Source organism: Triturus cristatus, chromosome 3_1, assembly GCF_964204655.1.
Source record: "Triturus cristatus chromosome 3_1, aTriCri1.1, whole genome shotgun sequence".
Lineage (NCBI taxonomy): Eukaryota > Metazoa > Chordata > Amphibia > Caudata > Salamandridae > Triturus > Triturus cristatus.
Window position 1 is genome coordinate 793,748,265 of NC_140583.1, and position 24,471 is coordinate 793,772,735.

Below are 24,471 nucleotides of genomic sequence, written 5' to 3' on the forward strand. Positions count from 1 at the left end.
GTCATGGTGCGTGTATGGCACGCGGCTAACGCAGCTATGGGGTGGAAGGACCGTTTGACCCGGGCGTCACCGCTATATGCGTCTGAGAGGTTGGGCTCCCTGTGGACCTCGAGGGGCTTCGAGAAGTGGGACACGATCGGCATCAGCACAGTGGGAGATCTCTGGACGAGGGGGGGATTCAAAACTTTCGAGACGCTGCAGACGGAGTTTCAGTTGCAAGGCAGTGAGTACTTTCGGTACTTACAAGTCCGCCACGTGCTGGGCTCCGTCTTCCCGGATGTCGCATCCATTCTGGAGTCTTCCCCCCTGGAGGACAGAGTGCTGGATGGCCATGTCCCAGACAGCACGATCTCCCTTATATATAAAAAACTGATTAACGACCGATCGGGCCTGCTGACTGGCCTCCGCGAGGCCTGGGTTGCCGATGGGCTGGAATTGGACGACGAGGACTGGATTTCCGCGGTGGCCTCTCCGAAGGAGGTGGCCATCCCGGCTCGCCTTCGCTTCGTCCAGCTTAAGATCCTCCACCGGGTTTACGTGACGGGGCCAAGGCTTCTACGTATGGGCTTTGCTGAGGATGGATTGTGTAAGCGTGGCTGTGGTGCTTTGGCAACTTTCTTGCATATTCTGTGGGAATGCCCAAAGGTGGAGCGATTCTGGCGTGGTGTGCATGAGGTCCTGCGAGTGGTTACGCGTGTCGCGCTGTTGCCTGAAGCGAGGAGATGCTTGCTGAATGTGTGGGAACCAACTGACTACTCGGTTCCGCAGACGCGGTGGGTGACTCTGGGATACATGATAGCTAAGCGTGACATTGCCCAATTGTGGGGATCCCAGAGGCCCCCGGCGGTGTCGGCCTGGAAAGAACACATGGATTGGTGTATGTTTCGTGAAAAGGTGGTGTATGTCGCGAGGGGTAAGCCTGGGGCGTGGGTGAAAATCTGGGGCCCCTGGAACGCCTATCGCGGGGGTATTTGTGAGCCACCACTGCTGCCGGCTGCCTCACCAGCTCCGTCCCCCTAGCCGACCCCCTCCCCCAGCCACGGGCACGTGGTTCCCCAGTCCCTGATCTGTTCCCATTCCCCTCTTCAGAGTTTGGCGGCGGGGTGGGGTCCCCCACTTAAGGAGCGCGTGCTGTTACTTTGGATCGCGGGTTGCCTTGCGGGTGTGGTTTTTTTTTTTTGTGTTGTTGTGTTTTGACAAAAGGAAACCGTATTGTGGGCTTGGAGTTATGTGGCCTGCGCTATTGATATCTCCTGATTTACCTTTTTGCACCGCCAAGAGACTTTTTCTGTATATATGTCATATGCTTCTGCCACTCTAGCGGCCGGCCAGACGGTTGTAGGCCCATATTTGTAACTATTTGAGATTGCAATAAACGGTTTAAAAAAAAAAAAAAAAAAAAAAAAAAAGAAGTGGAATTTACTTCCATTGTACCAGTGGTGGAGTCAGTCGCCCCTTAAATATTTCTTCACTAACTTTGCACAGTCTTTCTTGCATCATGGTGAAGTACTCAGCTGCCTCATTAGATCATCCTGTCTCAGCTAGCAATGTTACTGTCTTACATCCCCATGCAGGTGTGAAGGCCTTGCTCTTGGTGGGTCTTGAAGGAGTGCAGAAGTTTGAGGATGTCATGCATCTGGAGTTTGGACGTGGTTTCACCTACAACCGGCCTTTGAAACTCAGCCTGCTGGATCTGGACTATGAGATTGCAGAAGAGCTGGTGAGGAATGGTTGGGCACTTCTGTCTATGAAAAACTGGGCATTTTTAAAATGGGTTGAGGTGGAAATATTTGTCTTTTATCAGGAGAACAAGTTACAACCTTACTTTGCAGTGCTATCTTTAGCAGTAGGGTGGGCAAGCCTTATATTCCTTCTAGCATTCCCCAATGGGCTGAAGCCCTAGAAGGCTGGGTTTGAAAGCCAAGGGCAGCTGATAGGGGTTGTGTTCCTTTCCACAGCTCCCTGAGGTTAATTGCAGCAAGCACAAGGAGGCTTCAAGAGAGAGAAAGAGAGGGAGGAAGAAATGGGAAGGTAAAAAGAAAGTGATCAGAGAGGAGAAGAGAAAGAGGAGAGAAAGAGATAGATTGAGATAATGATAAAAACAGAGAGATTATGCTAGGAGATAAAGTGAGTGGGCTGGTTTGAGCATTTTTGCCAAAGCTCATTTTGGGTCCTCAGTTCGGCTCTGCTTAGCAGTTGCACCTTGTGGGATTTGGAGGACTTACTTCTCTGCTGTATTCATGCATTGTCATTCACTCTGTTTTGTGCTACTGAGAGAGGGCACACCATATGAAAATAATTCTATTCCCCCTCCAGAAATGGTAGACCTTATAAAATTGATAGGCCATCTCCTAAAGACAAGCAACTAGGCCGCATTTCTGCCACTTTGGGATTTATCACTCAGGTGCTTTAGTCTGCAGGTATGTCAGGTTCCCCACACAACACTTAGGGTTTCGATTCAAAGCCTACACTTTTTTGGGGGAGGGGGCTGCAAACTTGAGCCTGACACTAATCCAAGTGAAATACAACCCCTGAAGGTCTCTATTAAGAGAATACCATCACTAGACTATCAGCCATTAAAACCCTTCTCCTAATACAAGCACTTGAGCTGGGCTATAACTTGGAGGTAAAGGAGTTTCAGCATAACTATGAGTAGGGAAGGTTGGTTAGTGTTTATCCAGGCTTGAGTACCAATAGTCTTATCTAGCCTTCTAGTTCACCTCATTTGTAAGTAGAAAAAAATAAAATATAGAAATCCAAAAATGTACATCATGCTTTTACGTGAAGGCAGTATCCCATACCAGAATATTGCAACAATTCCAGATATAATAAAATGCAAAATTTGTGTATAGTATTATACTTCCACATCAAACACAAAATTGGGAGTATTAAACATGAATTAAATTTAGAACAAATATGCACTAACAGAAAAATAGGTGTCATGGTAAAATGCGGCAGTAAATGCTCGCCCTGATTACTATTTTAACCTCCCTAAATCAGCCCTACACAATAGCACTTGTAGTGAAATGTCCAGCCTATAAACAGCAGATTTCATATTTCTAACGTGATTATGTTACAGATGCTGCCCATGTGTATGCCCTCCCTGTCTGTGAGAAGTACTGACTATATCAGATAGTTAAAATGTGTGAGTAGCACCTTACAAGCTATTTTTATTTTCAGGATAATATTGCGGAGAAAGCGTGCTGTGGTGTCCCATGCAAGTGTTCTGGACAGAGAGGAGACCGAGGAGGCTTGGGAGCCATTGGACCAAAGGTATATGTATCTTCAGTACACTTGCCTATAGCAACAACAAAAAAATAGAGCAATGTCTAGACACAATTAGGGTTTAGTATGATTAGTGTTCAGAACTTCACAGATGCTCACTAATTCCATAGGCCGCAGAAGCGCTAGATGGGCAGCATGCTATATGTTCTGTTGCGCATCAGAGATGGTGAGCAAAATGCATAGGTGGTTATTAAAAGTATTGAAAGAGTGAGTGAAATGAATACAATTGCTATTTTTATGCTTAATGCCAATGTGTCCCTACAATGACGTATGTTTCTGATCTTCATTGCTCACTTCCTACTCTAAGCTATTATAGGTTAAATAGGTGTGCAGTAGCACTAATCCATGGATATTTGCTTGCCGGCTGCAAAGGCTTGTTTATTGTAGAAAGCACTAATGTACTTCACCTACACTTGCTCTGGGTAAAAGTTTAAGAACTGAAGTCCATGGTCAGGACTGACCTTGTAGAATTTATCATTTTCCATCATTGTTCTCATGTAGACTAAATGATGGCTAATCGAGAAATTGTGTTGAGAACGATGAGCATATGCTGATCCCTTCGACTTCACCAGGCTTTCGTGATTTGCCTCTTTGAAACAGCTCTGGGCCTCCTGGACAGATTTGCCCCTTCCTTGAATTCCAGTTGCCTATTACAATACTGAGGGAGGTACACACTCATGTACTTCTAGATTCAAGGTGAATCAGTGGATGTCTTCCACCAAAAGGATCCAATGTATAAACCAGCATATATTTCTTTGAGTCTGGAGGTCAGGGGTACTAATCAGTGCACCAGCTTCACATTATGTTGGTCTACTCTTTAAGGTAGCATGTGGTGGTGCAGGAATATCAAAGCACTTGGGTGAGCAACAAATCCTAATCTTTCATATTTCCAGGTCAATAGAATGTTTTTTTCCTGTTCATCTGCTGTGGTCACACATTTGAAAAATAAAGTGTTTCCTAAAATCACTCTTATTTTGAAAATGCTATACAAGGGATTTATTTGTTTAAATTTGTGAAGCACTTTTTTGATGATGTTTCCATTCTGGAGTAGCCAGGCGAAATAGATGCATTGACTGGACTTGCATTCTTGCGGCTGCACTCTCTCTTCCATATTAACTGTCTTTTGTTTCCATAGGGCTCTCCTGGAGAGAAGGGACACAGAGGCTTCCCAGGCGAAGAAGGTGGAGCTGTAAGTATCGAACAGTCATTCTTTGTCGTGTCTGTGTCCCTGGCTTCATGTGGTTCTGTCAGTGTAAAAGAGTTGTGGGTATTCTCTTTCTTACATCCCTTCCCCACACTGCCACTCGCTATCACTCAGACTCATTTTCTCAGCACAGAGTACTCCATAATGTCCTGTCAGTATTACACTTTAGCTGTATTACTGGGCAGCCTCACCCATAACAGTCACGCCTTGCAAAGCAGAGCTAACTATTCTCCCTTTTAAACGCTGCAGGAAAGACAGTCCCTTGCAACAGCAATTTGTGTTGTACTATCTTGTTGGTAGAGCTCCATGCAGGGAAACAGTATCTCCAAGGTACATAGATGCAGTTAAGAGTAGTAAATCTATACTTACCTAGCTATCCTTACCTACCCAATATTTTGGCTAAGATTTGCTTGTAGCACAATATCCTTCTACATAATATTCTCACATACAACCCAGAGGAGGCAGCTACTAATGCCTTTTATTTGAAAGTACCTACCATGTATTCTAGCATATCCCTCACAGTCCCCTCCCACACCACATCCAGAATCCACACTTGCCTCCTCTAAGGTGCGGTACTATTCACCACTGGCTTTTTGCAGCAGAGTGGTTGCAAAGCAACTTCCTTTGCCTCTCAGGAATGGTCCAAACCGCAGAGTATAAATATAGCAAGTGACTTGCCAGGGACCTAACCTACCCACCTGCACTACAGCCCTGCAGCAGAGCCGCTTAAGCACGACTCTGGAATAAGCACCTACACCTCTACCATGATGGGCCCTGTAGTGAAGTGTGAGCAGTTTGGCATACTAAAGCTTCTTGAGGGAGAAACTGATTCCGTCTCTCCCTGAAAAGTTCACAGGTGTCAAGGCAACAATTTAAATAAGAATTCTTGCAGCCTGTGTTTGAGGTCATCCTGGGTTTGTTTGGGCTGTTCTCCTTATCACAGAACATATTTGGCCACAGTACCTCTGATGAGGACACAGTCTCAACTAGCCTTAAAGAGAACACAGAGCTTTGCCTGTAAGTGAACGCCCTCCATGTTCAGTGTTGATGAAAGGCCAGTTAGGCAGTTGGATTAACAGAAAACTTACAAGCAGTTCTCACACAAGGAGATCTGTATTCTGCTCATGCAATGTTGTAGAGGACTATTTGTAACATCTGCCTGCTAGTAATGTTTTGTCTCCTTTCTCTAGGGTGAACGTGGATCTCCTGGAGTTACTGGAACCCAAGGATTCCAAGGATGTCCCGGGCAACGAGGAGTCAAGGTGCTTTTTTATCACTCATACTATTCAAAGCACATGAAGGACTTTGCAGACATATGCAGACACATGCCTGCTCTCCTATACAGTAATACTTTCCATTATCTGTTATCTGATCACTTAAAGCCTGATTACCAGTTTGGCGCAGATGTGCCGGCTCTCCTATGGCACAGCTGTGCTAAACCTGCTCAAGGACCGCCCGCCGTATTACGAGTTGGACTCGTGTATGGCAGACGGTCCATCGTCTTTCCCATGGCTGTGCCTGGACGACAGTCACTGCAATGAGAACAGCAAAAAAGTTCCAGCACTGCATGGATAGTGACGTCCATGCCGTGCTGGAACGTTGGGGGTATACAGACAGGGGGGCATATCTAGTGCCCCCCTGAATGTATCCCCATGGTGGGAGGGCATGCCGTCCCTGTAGATCCCTCTTTGTTCCTCCACCACCAGCATTTTTAATGGCGGGGCTCCCGCCATGAAATGGCTGGTGGTGGTTGAACTTTTAATATGCTCAGTGGGACTGCATACTACATTGTGGCGCATCTCCGCTACCACCAGGGAACGACTATTACCTGGTGCAGCCGGTGGTCCTCCGCTGCAACGACTTTGCAAGTCATAATGCGGCATATGGACCACAGCCATTGCGAATATGGCGGTCGCAAGCCCGCCAGGCTCGTAATCAGGCCCTTAGAAATAGGAAGGCATCCACATCCATTCAGCTATACCAGTGGGTATCAAAATGTGGCATTTATCATTGTGGTCATCTACAACACAACTGACGCCTCCAAAGGTAAACAGAGAGTAGTACCGTTGTTATAGGGATTAAACAACTTGCAACACCTTTGTAGGTGAAAGTGACAGTGCTGTTTTTTGCCATTTTGTAACATGTAAGACAGCAAATAGGAGGGTGGAAATTACATGAGAACATATTGGTGAGGTGGCAAGACAGAACATTATGTCGTTACTCCTGACAGAGTGGCACTGAGATACTCTATCTTGAAAGAGAATGCTATCTCTGCTCCTCCTGGGTTGAGGACGTGGGGTCATATGGAAAAAGTAAATACATCATTCATAATAACAAACATTCTGGTTCCTGTAGATATATGAGGACACAACACGGATCAGAATAAATTATAAGTCTATCCTTTACCTGGAAAGGGTCACACCATCACATGAGGAAAACAAACACAACAGACTAAATTAAAATTATGAAAATAGAGGAGTGACATTTCACTTTGGGTCTAGAAAATGCATATTCCACCATGGACGTCAATTTGCCAAAATACCAGGGGTAGCATAAGTGACATCACATGGCCTTTGACCTTCACTTTCAATCACACCCACATATACAGTCACACAGACACACATACTCTGCTTACACATAAAAACATTCATACATACTCATGCTCTCCCTTAGATTAACACACTCAAACCTGCAAGCACGCACACAACATACATATAAAAGTTTTTTTTTAGTTACCTCAGCAGGCAGGGAAGGTCATATTAGCTATATGTACTCGACTTTTTATTACACTGTTAGCGAATAATGTAATTTTATTCACTATTAGTAAATTAAAAAATTACTAAAAATAGGAGAGTGGAGCCCCAACCGACATCCATAAGGGCTAGGTCCTCCTGTATTCATGGCACTGATTTTGCCACCTCTGAGGGCAGGGGTCGCAAAGGCAGTGCCAGGGGTCACAAGGGGCAAACTAGAGGTCTCAGCAGCGACCCCTGGCGACCCCTAAATGACATCCATATTTCCACATGTTCAGTAGGTGCCACAAACTATAATAATCTCCATGTTACTTCTGAGACTGGAACATGTTTTCTGCTGTAATACAATAGAAAATAATTTACATCTTTTTTTTATTTCCAGGGTACCAGAGGATTCAGTGGAGAAAAGGTATGCAACAACTTACTCCAAGCAAATTACAACTTTAGTTATTATTGACTGAACTGCCATGGTGTTATAAAGCTTAGCTTTATTTTTTGCAATTGGGTCTTCACTGAATTCAGTCATACTTACAGCATTGTCGAGACATGAGATGTAATGGTTGAGAACCAGAATCACTGGTGACCATGATCATCCTTTCACAACCGAGCCTCCAAGTTCATTCTATCCCATATTGTGACAGTGTAATGAAATTCTATCTCTATAAATGTTTAAAAGGATAGGATGATATCTATAAAGCGCACTAAAACCAAAAGGTGTCAAGACGCTGGGTGAGACGGAAGAGAGACTCGCATCAACCAGCTAAGAGGCAAAGAGCCAGGTCTTCAGAAGCTTCCTGAAGGTCTGGAGCGAGTTCTCCGTGTTGATAGAAGGGGGCAAGGAATTCCAGAGTTTAGTGGCCGCCACTGAGAATGAGCGGCCACCCCATTTGGACCTACGAAATCTTGGATAGTGTCCAAATATGTTTCACCATTCATACAAAATGTAATCTAGTGCCCTCTCAGCAACATTGATTAAACCAAATAATTTAGGACCTCATTTAGAATTTGGCGGGCTGTACTCTGTTCTGCCAGGGCAGGGGAGGCCTGTACTCCACTACCCTGGTGACTGCAGCCTGCCATGTTTTGAATTCTCCACCTGCTTGGCAAAGATCTCTGTGCCTTGCGATGAGCCCTTGCTAAGTTGGATCCTCTGAAGGTTTTATAAATTTGCAAAGGGACTGCCATGCTTCATGGAACCGCTTACTCACCAAAACACTTTATTTTTCAAAAGCAAAATCACAAAGGTGGTGTTTGTTTTTTAAAATGAAAAAATGAATGGCTATTACACCCTGGGGGTTTTCTTCCTGGTTGTGGAGATCATTTTGTATTTTTTCGGTTTGGGACAGTCTTTTCTTGGCGGTCATAAAAGTACGTCAGACCATCTGCTGTAAGTAGAGTGGATGGCCTGAGATAATGAAATTGATGGCCTGAGATATGTCTTGCCTTGAGTCTCAGGCACTGCTGGTGGAAACATGACTGTTCGTACGACTCTTAACAGAGTGACTGAACCTTCAGTTTGGCGGTCAGTTTACTCTGCCATGTTTGTGGGGAAGAATCTTGTCTGCCAAACTCTTAATAAGCCCCTTCGTCCTTAAATGTACCTTTGCCATTAAGTTCAAAGAAAGAGTAACTGTTTACTTTGAACTCCAATGGACAAGTTTGCCTTGACTCACTCCAGGCATGGAAAGTGTTCAAGCCATTGAAACAGATTTCTGTATCATATTCCCCTTATTAAATTGTTGGTCCTTTGAGGGTTCCACTGTTCAAACTTTAAATTGTGAACGCCCGTGTTTAAAAAGTTGTTGTGATCCAAATGGACACCTATTGATATCCAGGTCATACATAGGATATCACATCATAGGCTCCAGGACACAGATGAGCATTTATGAGTGACCAGGATATGACCTTTTAATCTGCATGTGTTTCCTCCTTCTGATCTTATTCTATGCTTATTCATTTCATCTGTCTCTCCATTGGATCCTCTACACTCCATGATCTGGAAACTGTTGTCTACCTATGTGGCTGGACTATTAGCTGCAATTTCCACTCAGTTCCTGCAGACAGCTGCTGTGCCTGTAGAGGGGAAATATGCACTAGTGCTCCTTTTATTGAGAAAGGAACTGGCCAATCTGGTAGTGCTGAGTTATTATAGTCCGATTTTTCTTCTGCCCTTTCCCAGTAAAGTTCTGGAAAAGTATGTCCACAATCTACTCTCTAGTTTAATGGAACAACACAACTTACTAGATGGGGGTCAGTTCGGGTTTCGCCCTCTTCATGAAATGGAAGGAGTCTTGGTTACTGCATTAGATGACCTACTTATGGAGACAGACAAGGGTCATCAGGTACTTATGGTACTACTTGACACTGTCAATCATGATGTCCTATTTACCAGATTGTCAGAAATAGGGGTAAAAGGAAAACTGCTGCGATGGCTGGCTTTTTTCTTGATAGTCAGAACACCGGCAGTTCATTTGCCCCCCCCCCTTGCTCTGCTTTAAAGGAGTTAAACAGGGAGTGCCACACAGAGGTGTAAAAAAAAGTCCCTGCAGCCCCCGAAGTATGGAGTACGCCTAGCTCCAGGGGCCCCTATCAGCAAAACTGATTGGTGAGGGGTCGGCCAGGGTGGTACCCTCCATGTACTTTGCAGGGGGGGGCCTCAAATTTCGTTATCCCGCTTGTGCCACAGGGCTTATCACTAAGCCTGACATTATTTAATTTATATTTATGACCACTGGCCACATTAATCAGATATTATGGCCTAACATTTTTGAATTATGCTTACTTCACTCAACTAACCCTCACTTTGGATTGTACCTCATGTTCTCCAATGGCAGCTTTCAATAAATGCAAGCAAGATGTCTCATAGTGGCTTAGAGAGAACTCCCTTAATGTTTAATGGTGAACAGACTGGAGTTAATAAATTGTCTTTCAGGGTCTCTTTTCAACCCTTTGGCAGCAATATTTTGCCCACTGGAGGATAGCTCAGATCAGATTACAGTGTCACCGTTTGAAGGTGGGAGTTTGCATGGATAATATCTAGCTCTCGCCACTCTTGTTAATAAGCTATCCTCCACTTGTTTTGGGCTAATAAGGGTACTCTGTAAACGTCTACCTCTGCTGCAAATGCATCTCTGCCCACTTGTGGTGCAAAGTATTATCTTAAAGAGACTTGAATATGGCGACCTAGATTTCTAGTACAAAGTCTTCATCACATACAAGCAGGGGCTGTAAAACTGTCTCTATCCTGGCCAAGCTTTTCCTTTAGATCAGCTTTGGATTTTCTTCACTGGCTCCTCATGGCCAAGTGTACAAAGTGTAAGCCTCTGTGCATAGAACAAACATCTTTTCATCACACTGGTCCCCTTCTGTTTTGACATAAGCTGCAACGCTATTTTCTAACAATAGAATTACCTTCTGCGAATATCAATTTGCTCAAAGTTTCTAAATTTAAGAAAGCTTGCCTTATCATTTTCTGTACTGGCGGCTTGGTTTGGAACTGTATACTGGACTATATTTGTTCTATTAGCAATCTCTATGCCTTTAGGAAAGTCTTGAAGACCTGGCTCTATAAGCTCTAAAGTTTGTACATGTCTGAATAGGTCTATGTTTTGTTTTCCGCCAGGATGCCCTTTTTAGGTGACAGATTCACATTCTGAGTATGCTTGCCACTCCTGGTCTGCCTTAGTTCTGTTGTCACTACTTGTAATTCATGATGTTATGATCATACCTTAAGCACATTTGGTCAACATAATATGCTGGTGATTTATTGGCTGACACATATTGGTAGACTTGATACCATGGTTGCAGAGTGTTTGAAACGTGTGCTTTCATAGAAAAACAATTTCTTGAAAACCATTACTGAGAAACCATTTCAACTAAACTGTTTAATTGAAATTTTCAGGATGAATGGAATTTACCATTTCATAGAAAGTAATTTAAAGAATGTCTTTTTTTGCAATTGACTTTTGCATGCGTATTTTTTATGGAGTAAATGTAATAGTTGCAGGCTTTACTTTCAGAAACATTTTTGTTGTAGTAATTTATTTCAGTGCTTTACTTCAGGGAACATTATTTGGATTTATATATTTTACATTGTCAAACAACTATTTTGGATGCTTTTAATTTGCATACCCCTAAACACCATACATCTATTACCCCTCACAACCCCTAAACACACCTTCCCTGCCCCCTAAGAGTCCCTTACCATGCCAAAACTCCACTCATCCCGACCCCTAAACTCCACCCATCCCTGACCCTAAAGCCCTTTCTACAGAAAACTTTACCCATCCGGAACCATAAAACAACTCTCACCACAGCTAAAGTACACTCATCCCTGAGCCCTAAACTACACCCCTCCCTGAACCCTAAAAGCCCTTTCTATCCCTAAAGTCATTTAGGAATAGAAAGCTTTAGCCTAACACCATTTATGCTCATCAACGACCACCAATAAACTTTGAAAGCACATTTTAGAAGCTGATGTAATAGCTCTCAACACCCCGACTTAACTGCATGGATGCTGCTGATTAGCCATGATTCAATTCCTTTTTAACAGTGGTTGAGGTGTGTTTCTTTGCCCAGGGACAGTATTTTGTGTTATTTATTGTGGTTTCAAGTTGCTAATTAAGCTTCTGTTGTTTAACAGGGTGAATTGGGAGAACTTGGACTTGATGGTATTGATGGTGAAGATGTAAGTATGGTGTTCTTTCTTGTAAATGTTATAAGAGAATCAGCAAGGTATAAATGGTTGCACTGTTGCCAGATCTTTAATGCAGCCCGTTATTCAATGTATCTGAGGACCAAGAAAAATCTAAAGCACTAATCAAAATATATTGAGAGCAGGTTTTGGACAAACATGGAAATGTATTGCTTCATCATATTAAAGTATTCAAGAATGTATTTAGTACAGTGTATTAGATGACCCATTTCTTCTGCTAGATCGGAGTGCAGACAATTGTACCGGGCATATTTTGAATTGACATTGTGTAAATCTTGAAACATACACATAGTCAGTTGGAATGAGAGAAAATGTGCCACCTCCTGATGTTTTCAAATTGTTTTTTAAATCAAAATAACTTTGGGATAAAATATAAGATGTTCTGCCCCAAGACTTTAGACTGTTGCTAGGGCTTTCTGTTATTGAGATACTTCTGCCTAAATGACCACCCAACTATGGTATATACATAAAATATAAAAGGGCTGGCCTCATTTCGCTGTGGGTAACACTCACTGAATATCTATACCTCCATCATGACATTAAAGGCATGACGTTATATGAATTCCAGACCTTTTCTTAAACAGGACGCAAGAATGTAAGGGCTCCATAGTTTGAATGTGCAGAATGTCACAAATCTTGTAAATGCATTGCGGATGGATATTTTAGGCATGCTACTGTTTTTAAACTACAATCTATTTCTTTTTCAGGGAGACAAGGGAATACCAGGCCCATCTGGAGAGAGAGGCGATTCTGGTGGACGGGTGAGTTACAGTTCCCTGTAAACAGAATAACTGTCACTCCAGTGATGAGAAAATATTTGGTTTTATTGTAAAATAAAACATCACTCAGAGGTAATAATAATTGGTTTCTTAGAGAAGTTATGTGCTTTTACTGTCTGGGATTTACCTTGTTGTATTAGACCAGTGTAATTGAAAACATGATGTGCAACACAAATCAATGTATGGTACCTGGGAAATGGGGGGGGGTGGTATTGAATACCCAACTTTCTGCAAGGCAGTGTGCCACTGTTGAGAGCTTATCATGTTTTTGCTTCTTTCCAAGGGTGATAAAGGAGTGAAAGGAGACAGAGGAGAGCGAGGGGATACTGGACTTCGAGGTGACTCGGTGAGTAAAGTTTAAGAGTCGTGAAAGTTTTAGGATTTGTTAGATATTGCCTAGAATTTTTATGTTAACACATGAGTAACATTACAGGTCCAAGGTCCAAGTGCAGCTTTTATCAAGAACACTAATACAACATTTGTGTGATTAATATATACATTGTGTAAGACGGCCACACTGTCTCTGAATAAGGCCCTTGGATAATCTTTGAGCGAAAATATTTGATACATTTGATTAAGGCCTTCAAACAACCATATACCTGGTAATTTGTACAACCTTTAAGTACAACTATCATGCAAATTATCATGAGACTGTCATTGAACCTGTGAGTAGGATTGTGATATAGTCCTTGGGCATGGCCTATATGCAGCCTTAAAGCAGAACTACACTCATTATTTTAAGGGAGACTCTTCAGCCAGCCTTTGGAATATGGTACCCCGACAGCCTTTGAAGAATTTTGTGTTGCAGAATTTGAATACAGATCATTATACAACCTTTAAACCTATTTTTCTATAATGAACGGACCTGTTAAGATCCTCGGATGTCGCCTCAGGCCCAGATATGGACTGATTTTGGCAAGAAGACTATAGCAATTTTCACATGAGTAACCCGCTATTCTGTAAATTCTCTTGTGTGCCCCTCTGCAATGGTAATTTCATCTGATTTAGTCCCTCCACTTGAAGTATGTCAGAGGTCTGGTAAATTTGTGTCATGTGCCCGAGGGCCCTTGCTCTGTAGGAGATCATTGTGTCCGTGTCATTTTTCATCAAGTAACTTAGACTTGTAGCTAGGAGATCGGGGAGAGTGTCTAAGAACGCGCTACACCTCCCCGGAGGCCTGTAAATTAGAATTCCGGAAAAAGAGCATGTGGAGGAACGTTTGATTCAGAATTGCACAGTGTCGCACTTAGTGACTGTCAGGGGTGTGATAGAGCAACTAAACTCTTCTTTATCTATGAGGGCCACTGCACCACCTAGATTTCCCAACCGGTCCTGTCTACTAATACCATAGCCTGGGAGAGGGTCATGACAATATCAGGCGTAGAACTATCTTTAAGCCAGGTCTCTGTTATGAACAGTACATCGAGAGATTCTTCCTCTAGTAACAACCCAATCTCTACTTTGTTCCCTGGGTGGGACCCTTTGTTAATTAGCCTCATTTTCCATTGTGCATTCTTCTGTGTTATGCTGTTGTTATTTGAACACCTATCTAGGGCAAAATTGCATTGAAGGTAGGCCTCTCCGACTCCTATGGTACTGTTCGGCTTGAGGGTATGAGTACACAGTGGGGGCAGGGATGGCCTAAGCTGCAGTAATTCACCTGCGTTATACCTCAGGTGTTTCGGATGATCTTTGGGGATTTGGATAGGGTTGGGATGTGTTGTTAACAGGTTTACCTCAGTTGCTCCAACTTGGCTGGGGCAGGCTACTTTGAAAGAAGACAATTAAACTAAGGGCCCAAAGATGAAGAGTACTTTCAAGCTGATGCAAAAAAAAGGGGTTAATCTGTTTGGACATGGCCGTGGTGTGCCTGCATTAGTAAAAAATGTCAGCTCCACTTCTGTGTCATGCCCCACCTGTCAAAGATATAATGAAATGTATACTCGCCATTACGTTCAATTATTAAAGACAGATCTGGCCTATTTGTGGAATATCACTAGCCAATTAATCACCTTATTCACATTTTGTATTAATTTGAACACTTAGGTAGTGTGCCTGGACCAAGCGGTATAAGAGCGCTTTACACTCCAACCTTGAGACTGAGACAGCTTGGGATTATATTGAGACAGAAAGAGGGCACAACTATGGGAGTACAAGATTGCCAAGAGTTCATAGAATTGATGTGAAACTCAGGTACAAAACTGTTGATAAAATGACATTTGAGCTGCTTGCAGCAGATTCAGAGAGGGTCAGTGTTCTGGTCTATGGCAGTTCTAGGCCTCAGTAGCTGTTGCAGCCAAAGATTGTTTTCTGTGCTGCGGCTGTTCTGAATTTCGGTGGTTCTAGAAGAAGGGTTTGCTGCCTACGCAGGCCTCTCCAACCACCTGGGACAGGGAGTAGATTGGCTAGGTAGGGAGGGATGATTTTTTGGATGGCTTTATACACAATGCATCAGTTTTTGAATGTGATGCTGGCTGTGTTAGGTACCAGCGGAGAGTAAAGCCTGTGACATAACTAATACTTAGGGCCTCCTCTGCAAGGAAAGAGGAGGGTGCTCCCCTGCATCACCCGCACCTTTGCAGTCAACACCCACCACCATGTAGAAGAACTGTCTTCACCTCTGCCATCTGCGTTCACAGGGCATCAGCGGTTATGTCAGTAATGTTTTCTATAATTTTCATTATTAGTAGCATTATTATGACCATTTACAAAATTGGAGTTTATGGTGTGAAATTGGAGTTTAGGGGCCACATGTGCCCCTGAGTAACACTACATAAACGTTTCTTAAATAAATGCTTCTTTAAAGAAAGGGGTCACTAAAGGGCCACGTTTCTAAGAGACTTTCAGATTCAAAGCAAATCTATCCACCAAAACGCAAATCTAAATGGGCCTTTTATAGATGGATCAGGCTTTTCTGCCATAATTTTGGCAGAGCTCCCACCTTGCTAACCTGGCAGAGCTTCCACTCTCTCAAATTGACAGCTGCCCTGCCAATTTAGCGTCTCTCCTGAGTCCCATTGCATAGCACTGGGTAACTCTGACTCCCAGTGTTACCGATATCACGGGTATCGCTAACTCCAGGGGTCACAGTTAAGGCTCTTCTCTTCCAGGGGATCCTCATCAATAGTCATAAGCACTGAATATTCCCGCCCATGTGCGGGGACCCCGGAAATAATAAAATTATATATGTAAAAAACATATATATATACAGCTCTGTATATGTATAAACATATATCATTTTTTCCAAGCAAATGCAGCTCCCATAAAAGGCTAGGCAATGTAAATATACACATCCAATAACACACATATATATATATATATATATATATATATATAAAGGTATAACAATACACCTAAATCTCTTTTTTTTTTTTTTTTTTTTAATGAGGTAAACACTCATGAGAAAACAAAAAATAAAGAGAACAAACTGTGGAAAAACACAGATGTACAACACATTGCCAGCCTGCAGGCTGCATTGCAATATAATACCATAGAGACTAAAAAGCCCTGTACAGGTAAAAACTGGCACCGTGCCTTTAAGGCAGCCCTGACTTCCATATCCCATCATGCCTCAGGGGTGACAGTTAGGTCAGTTGTTCTTTCCGGCTCCTTCAGTCAGGACCCTGGAATTCAGCTCTCTTCTTTTTTGACTCTTTAGTCAAGAATTATTACTACTTTAAGATTTTTTGGACTTCTTCTTAGAACTTCTTTGAGGAAGTCTGTATCCTGTGATTTTCTGACTGACTATTTTGCTATTTTGTCAGAAAAATGCCTTCTTTATTTGTTCCATGTCCATCTTGTGGAAAAAAGAAGGCGGCTTCAGACACACATGAGGTGTGTATTATCTGTCTGCCGGACTCTCACTCTCCAGCAACATGCCATCATTGTGAAGACCTTTCCAAAAGGACTTTAAAGGAGAGGGAGAGGATTAGGCTGTATGGCCTAGCAGAACGGTCGACGTCGAAGCAGTTGGTCCCTGTTTGCTCCCCATCGACGTCGGGCTCGGCGTCGAAGACTCCAGCGGCGGGATCGTCGCTGAGAGGTGAGGAGTCAAGGGGAAGTCATGCTGCAAAGAGAAAATCGTCGTCGACTTTAGATTCAGCGTCGAAGCGGATGCGTTCGACGTCGACGGCGTCTAAAAGCTCGGCGTCGAGGACTCGGCGCCATAGTTCAACGTCGAGAAAGCATCTGTCGACGTCAAGAAAAGATCGATCGACGTCTGCACAGAGATATCGTTCGTCGTCGAAAGAAAGACATCGTTCGACGTCGAGGTCGGCGAGACATCGTTCGACGTCGCAAGAAGTACGTAGACGATCTCCACAGTCGACGTCGAGACCAAGATCGCCGTCAAGATCAAGATCGCCGTCGAGGAAACATCGTTCGACGGCGAAGAGGCTTTCGACGTCGTCGGAGCATTCGACGTCGAGACAGAAGTCTCCGTCAGGAGTGACGTCGAGGCAAACGCCTCCGTCAGGGCCGACGTCGAGGCATGAGCCTCCGTCGGAGTCGACGTCGAGGCAGAGGCCTCCGTCGGAGTCGACGTCGAGGCAAAGGCCTCCGTCGGAGTCGACGTCGAGGCAGGTGCCTCCGTCGGAGTCGACGTCGAGGCAGGTGCCTCCGTCCTCACAGGTCTCCAAAGCTTTGGTGAGGTACAGGAAGCCTCCGTCGAAGATAATCTCGACGTCGAGACAAGAAGCTCGGAGCCTCGAAGATTCGAGTCAAAGATCTCCGGTGATAGGCCTATCACCGTCGAGGCAGCCCTCTGTTGAGGGTACGCAGGAGATGTCACATATTCGCCTCACGATTCGACCAGTCTCAAGGCGGAAATCTCCTCATAGACTGATATATACGACTCCTGAATCACCGCGTCTCATATCTATCTCGCCTTCAGGATCAGAGGGCTCAGGTTCAAGATCAGAATCACCAGAGCTTGTGCATCAATCTCCAGTACCTGCAAGAGAAAGTTCGCAGGAGGAGGACAATGCTGTACCTCAAAGTCCCGTAAGGGAGATGCCTCAGGACCCTGCTATGCCAGACGCAATAAAGGCATCGCTAACAAGAATAAGGGGCGTGGTATTCCCAGCGACACCGATCAGACCAAGATCTCGAGAAAGAGAATCCCGAAGTCACTCTCGAGCACCAAGAAGGCGATCCAGGTCTCCCTCCCGCAGAAGAGAGTCGACCAGATCAGAGAGAAGGCGCCATAGGACCCCTTCTACCTCCCCTTCTTCCAGATCATCCAAAAGGGATTATTCACCGACACTCTCGGAGACGCCACCCTCTCGGGTATCTCCGGTAGATGATATTTCTACGTTTCAAGAAGTGTTGTGTAGAGGAGCTACAAAATTAAATATCCCTATGCCGGTTCAGGAGACAACTTCAGCCATAATTTTTGAAACTCTTCATGAACGCACAGTGTCACGCCCTTTATTGCCGTTAGTCCCCGGTTTGCTACAACCGGTAATGGATATCTTTCTCACACCAGCAACCACCAAAACGGCGCCGGCGAGAATTCTAAAAAAGTACCGTCCAGCTCCGGAGGATCCTCTATTCCTTAAATCGGATCCTCCACCGGACTCTGTCATCACCGCCGCTGCCAGGAAAACACATGCAGTAGCGGGATCTTCAACGGTACCACCAGATAAGGACAGTAAAACACAAGACTCCTGGGGGAGGAAAGTTTGCGGCTCAGCATCCTCAAGCCTTAAGGTGGCGAGTGCCTCGGCGCTCCTGGGGCGCTATGATAGGTCATTATGGGACTCTCTGCAGAGGTTCATTGACAAAGTTCCATCAGAGGACAGACGGGACTTTGAAGAGATTTTGCATGAGGGGAGTCTGGTTTCTAACCAGATCATAAGTGCAGCGGCAGACGGGGCAACACTGGCAGCGCATGAATATGCACATGGAGTCACAGCCAGAAGATCATCCTGGCTTAGATTGACGGCCTTGAAACCGGAAGCGCAGGCAAGAATTTTAAATCTGCCTTTCTCCAGTAGTTCTCTTTTTGGGTCCCATGCAGACGAAGAAATGGCCCGTATGAAAGCAGAGCTGGAGACCATGAAAGCTGTCGGGCTTGAAAAGAGAAAAGAGTTTCGACGCCGCAAGGGAAATGACAGGCGCAGTTACCAACAGAGGGTTCAAACCCCTCATTGGCAAAAGAACCAGGACCAGCAAGGTCAAAAGAAACAGCAATACCAGTCCCGCAAGCCATCCAGGGGACGAGGTAACAACAGGCAGTCTAATGCTGGAAACAAAGCTCCGGGGAAGCAATGAGAAGCCGCTTCCTCCGATGCTGTCCACCGCTCCGGTGGGAGGAAGTGTTGCACATCATCTTCCAGAGTGGCAATCCATCACAAAGGACAAATGGGTACTGAATATACTGCGTCATGGGTACTCGCTTCGTTTCAAAAGTCACCCCCCATCGATTCCTCCTGTCAATTCATCCCAGCATCTAAAGCAGCTCAGAGAAGAGGTAGCGACGCTACTACTCAAATCTGCAATAGAGAAAGTGCCCATAAACCAGAGAGGAAAGGGAGTTTACTCCAGATACTTTCTCATCCAAAAGAGGAGTGTGAAGGTAGAGTTCAGACCCATTTTAGACCTACGGATACTGAACAAGCACATAAGAAAGGAAAAATTTCGCATGCTGGCGCTCCACCAAATATATCCTCTTCTCCGGATGGGCGATTGGATGTGTTCACTGGACCTTCAGGATGCATATTTCCATATTCCCATCCTAAGGAATCATCGAAAATTTCTCAGGTTTGTGGTAGGCAACTCTCACTATCAGTTCAAAGTCCTCCCTTTTGGCCTGAAGTCAGCTCCTCGAGTATTCACAAAATGCGTGGCAGTAGTAGCGGCTGCTCTGAGACGCGCAGGAGTCTTCGTCTATCCCTACCTAGACGACTGGCTAATAAAGGGCTCATCACCACAGAATGTGCGGTCACAGCTGTCGCTATGCCTGAACTTATGTCGCAAGTTGGGTCTCAGAGTGAATGTCAAAAAGTCCAATTTTTCACCAACGCAGAGGATCCACTACCTGGGTGCAACTATAGACTCCGTAGTAGGAAAAGTGTTTCCTTCGGAGGAAAGACAGTCATCCATTATGCTAAAAGGCAGACAGATCATAACCAGCAATCTGTCGTCGGCAAGGCAAATCTCATCTCTGCTAGGGGCCATGGCATCCTGCATCTTCCTAGTGCCCAATGCCAGGCTAAGGATGCGTCCTCTCCAGCAAGATCTCGAGGACAAATGGGATCAAAGGAACTCCCTGTGGGAAGAAAAGGTTTGCCTCTCCTCTGCAGCCAAACAGTCAGTCAAGTGGTGGCTGAAGCCAAGGAATCTACAAGTGGGGATCCCCTTCCATCAAGAACCCCCAACTCAGACCTTAATCACCGACGCATCCCTTCAAGGCTGGGGTGCGCATTTCGGGTCTCTGCAAACTCAGGGACGGTGGTCCAGCAGCGAACAGTTGTACCACATCAACATGCTGGAGCTCAGGGCAGTCCACCTAGCCCTCAAAGCGTTCCTGCCTGCGATCACGACGAGTACCATTCTAGTACAGACGGACAATACCACCACAATGTACTACCTGAACAAACAGGGGGGTACTCGATCCAGAACGCTCTCGCTGGAAGCTCAGTCCCTGTGGCACTGGATCCTAGCAAGGAACATCTCATTGAAAGCGGTGCACCTACCAGGGGAACTCAACGTGCAAGCAGACTTGCTCAGTCGGCATTTTCAAGAACCAGAGGACTGGGTGATCAACGACGAGGTGTTAGAAGACATCTTCGAGGAATGGGGGCGCCCGCAAGTGGACCTCTTCGCGGACGAGCAAAACACAAAATGCCGAGGCTTCGCCTCAAGATACCATCGACCAGGATCCCTAGGGAATGCCCTTTTGATCAATTGGTCAATGACATTTGTGTACGCTTTTCCGCCTCTCCCACTAATTCCCAAGGTGGTGACCAAGCTACAGAATTCATCTGCCAAGATGATCCTCATAGCACCGGACTGGCCGAGGCAGTGGTGGTACACGGATCTCCTACACATGTCGATCCGCCCCCACAAGCGGCTGCCGTGCAGGCCGGACTTGTTATCCAAGATGCAGGGGAAGATTTACCATCCCAGCCTTCCCTCGCTGAGCTTAACAGCATGGCTCCTGAAGTCCTCCAGTATGGCCATCTGAACCTCCCTCAAGAGTGTATGTCCATACTGAAGGAAGCCAGGAGGCCTTCGACAAGACACTCCTACTTCTGTAAGTGGAAAAGATTTTATATATGGTGTGCTCAGCATCATTATGATCCCACTAAATGCCAGGAGGATGTAATTTTGCCCTATCTTCTACATTTAGCAAGGGCAGGGTTGAAATTTTCATCCATAAAGGTTCACCTAGCAGCCATAACAGCATACAGGCGTTCGCCTTCACAGCAGTCATTTTTTAAAGTGCAGGTAGTGAAGGATTTCTTGCAAGGACTCAAGAAAGTCTATCCCCCTGTTAGACCTCCCTCTCCTTCCTGGGAGCTAAACTTGGTTCTGTCGAAGCTCATGGGTTCGCCTTTTGAACCTATTCATAAGGCTACCCTACAGCACCTCACATGGAAGACAGCATTTTTAATAGCCATCACTTCAGCACGGAGGGTCAGTGAGATACAGGCCCTCTGTTCTAAAGAACCCTACACAATTTTTCATCTAAATAGGGTGGTGATGAGAACTCATCCTTCGTTTCTACCCAAGGTGGTATCGGAATTTCATGTAAACCAAGCCATCTCCTTACCAACCTTTTTTCCCAACCCCTCCTCTCCGGCAGAGAGGGCGTTGCATTCTCTAGATGTCAAAAGGGTCCTACAATTCTACCTAGATAGGACTAAGAATGTCAGGAAATCTGATCAATTGTTTGTGAACTATGGGGTTGTCCGTATGGGCTTTGCGGCTTCCAAACGTTCCATTGCTAGGTGGATTGTTTCAAGTATTACATTGGCCTACCAACTGGCTCAGAAACCATTGGGGGCGCGCCCTAAAGCGCATTCGACAAGAGGAAAAGCGGCTACCGCGGCTTTTCTCAATAATGTCCCACTCTCCGAGATCTGCAAGGCAGCCACTTGGAGATCTGTCCACACTTTTACCAGGCACTATTGTCTGGATTCGGACACCAGAGCAGACACTCAAGTAGGACAAGCCTCCTTGAGGAATCTGTTCCATGCATAATCATTTTCATGATTCTCTTTCTCCATGGGTGATACAACCTTAGTTTCATTTGCCTGCAGGTGGAAGGGGAGCTTGCTACTCTATTCAGTGCTTATGACTATTGATGAGGATCCCCTGGAAGAGAAGGGTAAGTTACTTACCTGTAATCCTAGTTCTCTTCCAGGGGTATCCTCATCAAAGTCATAAGCAACCCACCCACCTCCCCAGGCAAATGAGAAGAAGTGTATTATTCATTATGGAAAGGATATATCTTTGTGTTTAGGACTACGGTCCCGCAAAGAACAACTGACCTAACTGTCACCCCTGAGGCATGATGGGATATGGAAGTCAGGGCTGCCTTAAAGGCACGGTGCCAGTTTTTACCTGTACAGGGCTTTTTAGTCTCTATGGTATTATATTGCAATGCAGCCTGCAGGCTGGCAATGTGTTGTACATCTGTGTTTTTCCACAGTTTGTTCTCTTTATTTTTTGTTTTCTCATGAGTGTTTACCTCATTAAAAAAAAAAAAAAAAAAAAGAGATTTAGGTGTATTGTTATACCTTTATATATATATATGTATATATATATATATATATATATATATATATATATATATATATATATATATGTGTGTTATTGGATGTGTATATTTACATTGCCTAGCCTTTTATGGGAGCTGCATTTGCTTGGAAAAAATGATATATGTTTATACATATACAGAGCTGTATATATATATGTTTTTTACATATATAATTTTATTATTTCCGGGGTCCCCGCACATGGGCGGGAATATTCAGTGCTTATGACTTTGATGAGGATACCCCTGGAAGAGAACTAGGATTACAGGTAAGTAACTTACCCTTACAAGTGAACCCCAAGGGTCTTCAGAAGAGGCCAATCTAAGGGAGTTTTTCAAGAGAGAAAAGGACTTTAAGGCTTTTCTGAAGGTAGATTAGAGGTAAAGTGCAGAACAAGCAGTAAAGAATGAAGAGCAGCCAATGCTTATACTTGGGAATCATTTTGGGGACATGACTTGGAGCAAAGGTTACACATAGACCAAGAGGGCTGGATTTATTTGCGTTCAACAGAAAGTTGAGTGTTGTTGTTAGGCATGATGTAGAAGGCAAACAGTCTTAAACAGATGTTCCATAGCAAGGGAAGCCAGTGTAGCCTTTATAGGGCATAGGCAACACATTTTCAGAAACAGCAGATGAGTCTGACCATAAGGTTCTGGTGCCACTCTACTTTCTCAATGGAGTATTGTGGTCGGCCTGCATAAGATGTACTGTCATAAATCAGTTTTGAGAATAAATGCATCAGTTGTAATTCATTCTTTCAAAAAAACAAGAGCAACACATATGTCCCTGTGAACTGGGTACTAAGTATCAACTTATAAGATGTGTTCACATGGAACTCATTTTTCAAAACAATTTTCTATTGTCTATTATCACAAAATAGTTATGTGTGGATTTAAACAAAAAGGGAAGAAATTATAGTGAAACAGAACACATCTGTCATGAATAAATTAAAGTACAAATTGGATAGCCCAATTATTGCTTTTCATAGAACTCAATTCAGTCAAACTGAGTTGTTTATTTTGATGATACAAAAAAGACACAATTTATTTTGAAAAAATTATATATATATATATATATTTTCACCAAAGTGCCCCAAAGCATTAGAAGGTCACTCGACACCACTCTCACCATCAGGCATTATTCACTACTCGCCTTCATGCTCCAGCAATTGTTTATCTTCGCCGACGCGTTTCGAGGTTTTCTAACCTCTTCTTCCTGGGCTGCTGAACAAACGAGGCATCACTGGCTCACAATTTCCGGTAACTTTTATTTTCATGGCCCCCAATGGGCATTGCATGATGGGACATGTAGTCCCTATTGTGAGCATAACGTATTCCTATAGTAGGTGCAATGAAAAGTTCGTACTTTAAAAAGCTTATAATATCCTTGGTAGGATTCGGGGCATTATAGGCGAGCTATTTTTACATATGGAGTGGTGCGCTGTCACGATGTCAACCTGTTTTGACTCCACAGCCTCTCACATCCGAGATGGTGCTCCTTCTCACGGCAGGACGGCCGTGTATGTAGATTGTCACCAAAGTGCCCCAAAGCATTAGAAGGTCACTGGACACCACTCTCACCATCAGGCATTATTCACTACTCGCCTTCATGCTCCAGCAATTGTTTATCTTCGCCAACGCGTTTCGAGGTTTTCTAACCTCTTCTTCCTGGGCTGCTAAACAAACGAGGCATCACTGGCTCACAATTTCCGGTAACTTTTATTTTCATGGCCCCCAATGGGCAATGCATGATGGGACATGTAGTCCCTATTGTGAGCATAACGTATTCCTATAGTAGGTGCAATGCAAAGTTCGTACTTTAAAAAGCTTATAATATCCTTGGTAGGATTCGGGGCATTATAGGCGAATTATTTTTACATGTGGAGTGGTGCGCTGACACGATGTCAACCTGTTTGACTCCACAGCCTCTCACATCCAAGATGGTGCTCCTTCTCACGGCAGGACGGCCGTGT

At 44.4% G+C, this 24,471-nt stretch overlaps 1 protein-coding gene across 1 annotated transcript in view; it reads left to right on the forward strand.

Annotated features, from left to right (window-relative positions):
• Positions 1-24,471, forward strand: part of COL6A3 (collagen type VI alpha 3 chain) — a 294,883-nt gene that overhangs the window by 147,939 nt on the left and 122,473 nt on the right. Inside the window, exons 15-22 of the mRNA XM_085645092.1 lie at positions 1,575-1,720; positions 3,181-3,273; positions 4,421-4,474; positions 5,680-5,751; positions 7,625-7,651; positions 11,885-11,929; positions 12,664-12,717; positions 13,019-13,081. Of these exons, the coding sequence (XP_085501218.1) occupies positions 1,575-1,720; positions 3,181-3,273; positions 4,421-4,474; positions 5,680-5,751; positions 7,625-7,651; positions 11,885-11,929; positions 12,664-12,717; positions 13,019-13,081 (554 nt within the window). The remainder of the gene's footprint in view (positions 1-1,574; positions 1,721-3,180; positions 3,274-4,420; positions 4,475-5,679; positions 5,752-7,624; positions 7,652-11,884; positions 11,930-12,663; positions 12,718-13,018; positions 13,082-24,471) is intronic.